At 34.3% G+C, this 10220-nt stretch overlaps 1 protein-coding gene across 1 annotated transcript in view; it reads right to left on the bottom strand.

The window, feature by feature from the left end:
* LOC144971817 (uncharacterized) overlaps nt 1-3277 on the bottom strand; it is a 28189-nt gene extending 24912 nt beyond the window's left edge. Inside the window, exons 1-2 of the mRNA XM_078912894.1 lie at nt 3196-3277; nt 993-1102 (exon numbers count right to left, since the gene is read on the bottom strand). Coding sequence (XP_078769020.1) covers nt 993-1102; nt 3196-3277 — 192 coding nt within the window. The remainder of the gene's footprint in view (nt 1-992; nt 1103-3195) is intronic.
* Between the last annotated feature and the right edge of the window lie 6943 nt (nt 3278-10220).

Genomic DNA, 10220 nt, shown 5'->3' with positions numbered 1-10220 from the left:
GATAGATTAGAATGTGAGGCCATGTGGTCTAGTGATATGCATGACACTCACCTTCGAACCGGAAGGTCCTTGGTTCGAGTTCCGAGCGTTGCATAAATGAGTCCTTGGAAAGTAATTTTTACTCACATTACTGTACTTAGGTGTAAAATCCTACCTGGACGTTAACAGTGTTGTCTCTGTCCAAGTCTTGTCTAGTTATCTTCGTGTTAAAGTGTTGCTGGTGGCTAGTGACCACGTGTAATGCGCTATGATCACGTTTGGTGGTCATTGCACTATATAAAAGCTCAAGATACTCTTTTAACTTTATTAAATTTAATGTTATAAATCTATCGTTACGAGACGCTACGAGTTTTTTGGCCTAAATAAGAGATGTGTTTTATTAGTTTTGAGGCCTCGATAGCTCATTGGTATACTACTTCCTTAACACTCAAATGGACTGAGATAGATCCGGGGTAAAGTATAGATAATTTTTTTACGCCCCCCCCCCCCAAGCAGTGATTGGGTAGCTGGTTCTGATTGGTCTCCAGGAAAGTATTTTGCGATGGTCTAGCGTCCTTTCCAAAGGGTAGCAAGCTAGTGCCATTGTCTGATTCACGCTGGAGAAATCTGGAGAAACTCCGATTCCATGAGCCTCGTGTGTATAGATCGCATTAGACGAGTGGCTCTGAAAGACGGGTTATCTTTATTAGAACAGGCAGGTTAATTCTTCATCATCTTCATTTAAATCATTTTATGCAATTGAGGTGAACGATAATGCAATCCGCTTAAACAGTCATAACGTCACTTCCCTCGTAATGACGCATGGTAACTTAGTAACTGGCTCTAAACTATCGGAATAATGGCGAACGCCCTTATGAAATCGTTCTCCTACGACCATAAAAGCGTATCTAGAGGAAAAATAATCATTGTATATCTGATCATGTTTTGACTTTTACACATTCTGATCACAAGACATATGAAAAGTTCTAGCCAGCATGAAGAATAAAAAGTACCAATTTTCTTTGTTTAGAACCACGATGGCCGTCGTTGCTGGGGGACGTGACATCAGACTTGAATCCAATTGAATAGGAACACGGAAATAGATTATTAGAAATGTCGACATCTATGGATTAATAGTTTGATAAGCATATCAGGAGATAAATAATTGTGTTGTTTTTTCTTTCGTAGAAATATAAATGATATATAACTACGAGTTTCAAAGAGGTGTGTGCGAGAGATGGACGGAAATAATTACTCGTAAAGAAGGAATAAAAGCAAGATAGAAAGGTATGTGGGAGTGTACGTGCGTGTGTGTGTGTATGTATGTGTGTATGTGTGTGTGTGTGTGTGTGTGTGTGTGTGTGAAAGAGATAGATAGATAGATAGATAGATAGATAGAGGGATGTATACATTTATATATATATATATATATATATATATATATATATATATAGAGAGAGAGAGAGAGAGAGAGAGAGAGAGAGAGACAGAGAGAGGAATACATGACATGTGAGCTGTAATTGCCATTGGTTCTACGTGTATAAAAAAAAAACTAATGAAAAGCACGTAAGATATACTTATAGAATCAAAATAATTAGGCTTTTGAATGGTCTACAAGATGAATAACTAAAGTGTATTCTCTCTAACCCAAGGGTGGTTAAAAAATAAATCAATATAATCTTGTAGCATCCAGCGATACAAAGCAGAAAATAACACTTCGAAATAAGCTTTGAACAACACATAATAACGAAGTGCTCCTATCTGAACTATTAAAAATAATTATTATTAAAATAATTAGGTGGATAAAAAATAGATAATTGAACAGACGGGTGAAAATATGAAACGTTTAACGAATAGACAGGTAAACATCCATCTAAGTCCTGGATTTCACGATACGTTTAAAGTGATTTCAAGCACTTACCGTATTGATGGCTAAAATGAATTCCTCTGGCTGATGACAATCGGGGTTCTACCAGGTCTCCTGTCGGACACCTTTTATATCAAATCTGCACCGAGGTAATATGGGAGATGTAAGAATGAGATGTACGTAACAGGCAAGAGATCAACTCACACCAATCCTTGTAATGCAAACAACAAGGTGTAAAATATCCACTCTAGTACTGATAATTATTACAACTGTAGAGTGGTGACGGTAGTATAGCTATAACATTAAATGTTATCCTGCTAGACCGTCTTTAGTGGTGTGTCAACCGATAGAGCCCAACCTACAATTATCACCACTTGGACTGGACAACACTTTTTATAGTGTATATGTGGTCGATGCTAAAATGCAGTAAGTCAAATAAAGTGAAGCCTGGGTTTATAGAAAATGTATTAAGATTAAGATAGATTACTTACACTCAAATAAATTCAGAAAACTTCTTTTTTGACATAACGTCACCATTTATTTCAATCAACTGGCACCAACGTTTGGATATTGTAATACTACCACATAAACTCGTAACTATATCAGTACTTATTAAAGTCTAATTGGCGTAAGCTACAATATTGAATAAATAAATCTACGTGTTATTTAAGTTATTTTTCAGAACTATTAAATTTATCACACAACACCATAAACACAATTAGTTACGTGATGAAAATAAAGTTATTATTTCAAAAAACAAGATAAAATTATTATTGACCAATGCCTAATGCCAAGCAGCTATATCGATATACGATGTTTTAACATTGTCTTATTATAAAACCACATTTCCAGGTATCTAATCCAGATCTATTGTCACGTGATGTAGCGATTAATCACCGAACTCGGGGGTCCAAGGTGCTCAGTGCCCATTGCGCCACGGGGTGTAATGAGTGAAACAGCACATCAATTGTAAATATGTCCCGCAAGTCTTCAGACAATAGAAAGGGAAAGGTAAAAGGTCAGATGTCAGTCAATAAAGATAACACCCATTTAATCTCATTGCACCACGATACAAATGTGGAAAACGATACCGACTTATAGTCCAATGGAAACGACTGAGAAATAATGTTCAGGATGCGGTGTGAAAATCCCAGGCCTGTAGCCGTGTAAATTATGGTTGTGAGCGATTTGTTTCATTTTATTGGTGCTGAGGAATTCGATTTTATGTGTTCGAACTTTGCCTCCTCGTGCCTTCAAGATTATTATGGTCCATCCTTGGGGTGTAGTATCAGGACTATATGATGACAGTAATTGCCTACTATCCTAGACGTTTGCCCATTCCGTCCAACCTCCATCCACCCGCATTGCCGTGTTGATTACAGCAAAATATGTGACCGGTCGTTTCAAAACGGTCAAGATTCGGGTGGCCATGATACGTTCATATGAACATTTTTCATCATATCATTAACATATCATATCATATAATTTCATACCATATCACATCATATCATATCATATCATATCATATCATATCATATCATATCATATCATATCATATCATATCATATCATATAATCATGTCACATACTATCCTATCAGTAACAGATAAAATGGACCGAGTCCTCCTTAATTCAAAATAACAAGAATAACGAAATTCGTAAGAATATTGCGAACAAAGTGGCCGAGTGGTTAAGGCATTGCACTGTGATTCGGAAATCCCGGGTTCGAGCCTCGCTTCAGGCTTTTTCGTTCTTTTTCCTTGGGTAAGATTAGTAATGAATGCCGGAAAGTGGTGAGAGCTGCATCCCAAGTATCCCCCCGACGATCATCCGATCATTGGACAATGAATGAATGAATGAAGATTAGTAACCACCAATATGCTCGATTGGACAACATGGGGGCGTTCCTGTTGAAATCAGACATCTCATTTGATGGATTATCTATATTCCTTCATGGAATGCCGAGGCTACGGGATCTAATGGTGCGTTGAGAAAGGGCGTAATTTCTTATTTTTTATTTTTATTAAAGTTCCTTCATACGTTCACCCTTCTCATTAAAAGTACTTATACCCGTTTGGTTTTGAGGAAACCCCGATTTTGCTAACGCATTGGAACAAAATATTAAGGGAAATCGCCACTATTCATAGTAAAAAAACAAAACAAAACAGGTAGCAATTCAAATTTTTTTCCTTCTCTGCCACGCATTCGCTTTTTACTAAAAATAGATTTTGACGCCATAATGATATCATGGTGTTACTAAGCTGCTAGAAGCTGTGGACTGTAAAAAGTAATAAATAAAAAATAAATATGACATTTAAAAAAAGTACACAATAGCAAAGCACGGCCCATTTCTGGCTCACAACTCTTCTTCAGTCAACAACAACAGCTAATGAGAACATATATACATTACTAAAAACAACAGATTGAGAAATATTCCCTTCCTCCTATCTGCATAAAAAGCGTGTAGATAATAATGTCAATGAGAGTCTGAATTCAAAATGATAAGAATAACGAGATTCGTACGTATATCATATTACTTCATTACGTCCACCCATCTCAACAAAGGCATTTATCATACACGTCTCGTATTGAACAGTTCTCTGTTGTCGATCAGGTTTCTAATTCATGTATTTCACGTTTTTATTGTGCGGCTATGTGGTCTTGTGGTATGACACTCGCTTTCGGATCGGAAGGTCCTGGGTTCGAGCTTCGCTCTTCGCGTAGTTGAGTCCTTGGAGAAAGTCTTTGCTCACATTCTCTCATCATACTCAGGTGTAAAATGAGTACCTGGTCGTTAACAGCTATGTCTCTGACCGAAAAAATTATAACATCGTCTAACAGGCGTCATGTCTTGTCCTAAATGTTAAATGTTGCTGTTGGCCAGGGACCCATTGTAAAGCGCTTTGAGCACATTTAGTAGATATTGCGCTATATAAAAGCTCAATTTTTTAAATTATGTTTTTTGGTTCTGTTATGAAGAAGGGATTTGAGCCCTAAACGTTCAGTGTTTGGTATTTTTGATCCTTTTTTTTTTTTACTTGAAGCTGTTCTATTCATTTTTGTTTATTATACTTTTTTATTATATCATAACCAAACTTAAAATTCTTAATGTCAAATCGTAAAATTTCTAGAGCCAACAAATTCATAGGAATAAAACATTTCGATAAGAAATAATATAGACTAGATTCAGATGAGGTCATTGGAAGTTATGGCAATAAGATTCTCGAACTCCTACGTTTAAATATCGAACTCATTCTCCACAAAGGTGGCGCAGCGGTATAGATAGAATGCGCTTGGCCAAGGAGTTCACAACATTGCCATCCGGAAGTATAACGGACCAACACACAAGGAAGTGGTTATTCAGTATCAGATACTGAATTAGCCACTCCCACGCCTCGTTCTGAAAAAAGTCCGCGAAATTAAAGGGGAGGCAAGAGAAAATCAGCTGATCGTTAAAATAGTAACAGAAAAGTGGAGGTGCTCGGCAATGAATGCAAGAAAGACATTTAAAACGCCGTAAAAATGTTTAAAAATCACTTAATGTTATACGAGTAATTACCATCCATAACAACCTGTCAAATTCACATATGTAAGATGCCAAGCCAAAATTAATAATAAAATAATAAAGAACACGATTGACCGTTGACTACACATGCATACGAGAACCAGAAATATTTTGTAAACAATGTAACACAATATAATGTGTAAGTTTCAAAGCAAATGCAACCACAAATAACATCAAAGAACAATGTGGGACTACTGTTTTAATTTCATAAAACCAAACGCATATTTTCTGCCCCCGATATTGAACGTGTAGTTAGTATGTATCGTACAAACAACATTCGTTTAGACAGGTAGTCGGGATTCTAGCGCCAGTTTTATTTGGGCAACCGTGATTGGGATTTCACTCAATGCACTTATTATTATTATTTTTTTAAATTATTATTATTATTATTATTATTATTATTATTATTATTATTATTATTATTATTATTATTATTATTATTATTATTATTATTATTATATTATTATTATTATTATATTATTATTATTATTATTATTATTATATATATAATTAATAATAATAATAATAATAATAATAATAATAATAATAATAATAATAATAATAATAATAATAATAATAATAATAATAATAATAAGCAGTTGAAAGCAGTCTTTGGTGTATAAGTGCATATGTACATTATTTCTTATAATAAATGCTTCAAAACAAAACAAAACAAAACTAAAAAAAATAAAAATAAAGAATAAATGAATAAAAATATCTATTTGGGCATTTACTTACATTAAAAGTCTTGAAAATCACAATCACAATCCATGAAAATTAAATATCCCATAATCCGAAGAAGACATGAATTTAATCCAAAATCCAACACAGGAATGTATTTTAATATTAATAGGAGACAGATATCCTATTAAAACTATAGCATTACTTGCAAACAACAATACCCCACTCTGCGTTTAACGGGCTTGTGGCCGTCACATTGTAAATTGTGACCGCATTAGGGTAATCGGTGTCCTAAAGACTGACATACTGACATACAATCAATGAGAACTATAAAGAATCCATTCTAGAATTAAACTACAAACTGAAAAGCATGATAAATATCACTCTATCAAATAATTTTCTTTGCACAGGTTCACTCACACTCTCCTTTATTGCAAAACATTGATAAGTGAGAAAAAGTTTGTATTTCAATTATAAACTTAATCACATAATCTAAATGATGGAGAATAAAAACAGCTAATTATAAAAAATTTCACAGATCAAGTTATCTATTTGAACTCCGCATATTTAGCTTAATTACTCAATGACCATAAATTTTTTAAAACTGCATTGTTTCATTTAAACAAGACCATGACGCTTATGCCTGGACCGGGTATTCACAACTTCTGCATTTGCATTCCACTTTCGAATCGAATTAATCTCTATCTTATCCGTTTATTTGCAAAGTTTCTGCACTTTATAAATAAGACCATAACGCTTATGTCTGGACCGGGTATTCACAACTTCTGCATTTGCATTCCACTTTCGAATCGAATTAATCTCTATCTTATCCGTTTATTTGCAAAGTTTCTGCACTTTATAAATAAGACCATAACGCTTATGTCTGGACTGGGTATTCGCAAATTTTCCTATTGTGTTCCACTTTTCGAATCGAAATAACATCTAGTCTATCCGTTTATTTGCAAAGTTTCTGCACTTTATAAATAAGACCATAACGCTTATGTCTGGACCGGGCATTCGCAAATTCTGCTTATGTGTTCCACTTTTCGAATCGAATTAATCTCTATTTTATCCGTTTATTTGCAAAGTTTCTGCACTTTATAAATAAGACCATAACGCTTATGTCTGGACTGGGTATTCGCAAATTTTCCTATTATGTTCCACTTTTCGAATCGAAATAACATCTAGTCTATCCGTTTATTTGCAAAGTTTCTGCACTTTATAAATAAGACCATAACGCTTATGTCTGGACCGGGTATTCGCAAATTTTCCTATTGTGTTCCACTTTTCGAATCGAATTAATCTCTATTTTATCCATTTATTTGCAAAGTTTCTGCACTTTATAAATAAGACCATAACGCTTATGTCTGGACTGGGTATTCGCAAATTTTCCTATTGTGTTCCACTTTTCGAATCGAAATAACATCTAGTCTATCCGTTTATTTGCAAAGTTTCTGCACTTTATAAATAAGACCATAACGCTTATGTCTGGACCGGGCATTCGCAAATTCTGCTTATGTGTTCCACTTTTCGATTCGAATTAATCTCTATTTTATCCGTTTATTTGCAAAGTTTCTGCATTTTATAAATAAGACCACGACACTTATGTGTTAGATTGTTCGCAAATTCTGCCTTTGTGTTCCACTGTTCGATTAGAATTAATCTCTATTTTATCCGTTTATTTGAAAAGATTCTGCACTTTATAAATAAGACCATAACGCTTATGTCTGGACTGGGTATTCGCAAATTTTCCTATTGTGTTCCACTTTTCGAATCGAAATAACATCTAGTCTATCCGTTTATTTGCAAAGTTTCTGCACTTTATAAATAAGACCATAACGCTTATGTCTGGACCGGGCATTCGCAAATTCTGCTTATGTGTTCCACTTTTCGAATCGAATTAATCTCTATTTTATCCGCTTATTTGCAAAGATTCTGCACTTTATAAATAAGACCATAACGCTTATGTCTGGACTGGGTATTCGCAAATTTTCCTATTGTGTTCCACTTTTCGAATCGAAATAACATCTAGTCTATCCGTTTATTTGCAAAGTTTCTGCATTTTATAAATAAGACCAGGACACTTATGTGTTAGATTGTTCGCAAATTCTGCCTTTGTGTTCCACTGTTCGATTAGAATTAATCTCTATTTTATCCGTTTATTTGAAAAGATTCTGCATTTTATAAATAATAATAATTGTTCAAAATTTTACCTCACACCCGATATTACAAGTACAAGTGAGCCAGGTGATGAAGATTGTCAAACAGTGTGACATATGAAATAGGAAGAGAGAGAGAGAGAGAGAGAGAGAGAGAGAGAGAGAGAGAGAGAGAGAGAGAGAGAGAGAGAGAAGATGAGAGAGAGATTCGTTTTTTGTTCAAAATTTCCCTCTCTCTCTCTCTCTCATATTGCACAAGGTTGTACTATTTTACTATTTATCAAGAACAGCCAAGGTGGCAACCCAGTCTCTGTATAAACTAAGCAAGATGGCAACAGGGACCTCGCTCCTTATCCAATGCCGAAGCTTTAAGTTGAGTCAAACGGTTTGGTTAAAAAAAAAAACACCCAAAATAAGTTCGTGTGTGATGGAAGTTGAAGTCGGCTTATTATAAAATCGTTTATGGTCTGTTTGGATTACCCATTTTAAATAGAAAAGGTGAATATAACATAAACTTGAAGAATAGGCAAGCTAAATGAAAATTAAATTGACTGATTAAATGAGTACGCGAGGCTGAGTTGCGAACGACTACTGGGTTCCGACATTCCGATCCCAGTGTCATTCATGTTCACCGTACCGTGTTACTGTCTACACACTACACTGCATTGTTAGTGACTGGTCATGTCTTTTTTGTTTGTATGTTTTACGCAAGCTTAATAAAAATTAAATTAACTGATTAAATGAATACGTGAGGCAGAGTTGCGAACGACTCATGGGTTCCGACATTCCGACCCCAATGTCAGTGTCAGTCATGTTCACCGTACTGTGTTACTGTCTACACACTACACAGCATTGTTAGTGACTGGTCATGCCTTTTTTGTTTGTATGTTTCTTTTAATATGGGTCAATTTACAAAGAATAATAATAGAACTGTTCAAAACAAAAACTAGATTCACTATTACGTGCCTGTGATGAAGTGCTTTCCACAAACCGTGAGCGAGAATGATGGTGGAGGTAATGGCAACCATGTGGGTTTGTTATTGCTTCCTGCCTCCGTCAACCCACGCATCCAGTTGCGTAACCCACGCTGAATCTGACCAATAGTGCTTTGCCACTATTCAGTATCCATAAGGAACTCTTTTTTATAGAGAGAGTGAAAAGTGCGACAATCTCGGTTGAACTGCTGACCTACTTCCAGATTGAACACGTGCAGTAACTGACAGCCCGATTCAAAGTTGTAAAAATATTTTGATCGAAATTTTTAAACTTCTGCTATCGTGCAATTAACATAGTTCAAAATATCAAAATAAGAGAGGCAGTCAAATAAATTTTTTAATGTCTGAATAGACATGATTAAATGTCTCTAAAAGTTCAGTGACACCATGGCATGGTGGATATAAGCTGTTTGACTCTGAGCTTAAGGTTCGAGAGTTCAAATCCTGGTAAGGGTAACTTTTTTTTTTTTTTTTCCCAATATTTTTTAAAAATTCCTTCTCTCTATTTATATTTTGTAAACTTTTGTTATAATAATTTTATTTGCTTGAAATATACTTTAATGTTGATAATATACTATTGTTCTTTTATTATTATTATTATTATTATTATTATTATTATTATTATTATTATTATTATTATTATTATTATTATTATTATTATTATTATTATTTATTATTATTATTATTACTTACTTACTTACTTACTATTATTATTATCGTTGTTGTTGTAATCGTCATCACCGTCATTATTATGATTATGGTTATGATTTTTTTTTTAATCAAGTAGTTGGAGTAATTTAATCAGTTATCGATTTATTACAAATATCTTGTATGTGTTATCATCGCGTTGTTGTTTTCCATTATTGTGCTCTTCTATTGTTTATTACTTTTTAAAATCTTGCTTTTTTCTGTTGTTGTTGTTCTCCTTGTTGTTGTTGTTTGTTTGTTTGTTTGTTTTGTCATCTAAGACAAACC

This window comes from Berghia stephanieae, chromosome 4 (genome assembly GCF_034508935.2).
Source record: "Berghia stephanieae isolate SIO BIC M18660-M18661 chromosome 4, UCSD_Bste_1.3, whole genome shotgun sequence".
NCBI lineage: Eukaryota > Metazoa > Mollusca > Gastropoda > Nudibranchia > Aeolidiidae > Berghia > Berghia stephanieae.
The sequence above is the reverse complement of the archived record's forward strand: the minus strand, read 5'-3'. Positions and strand labels throughout refer to the sequence as shown.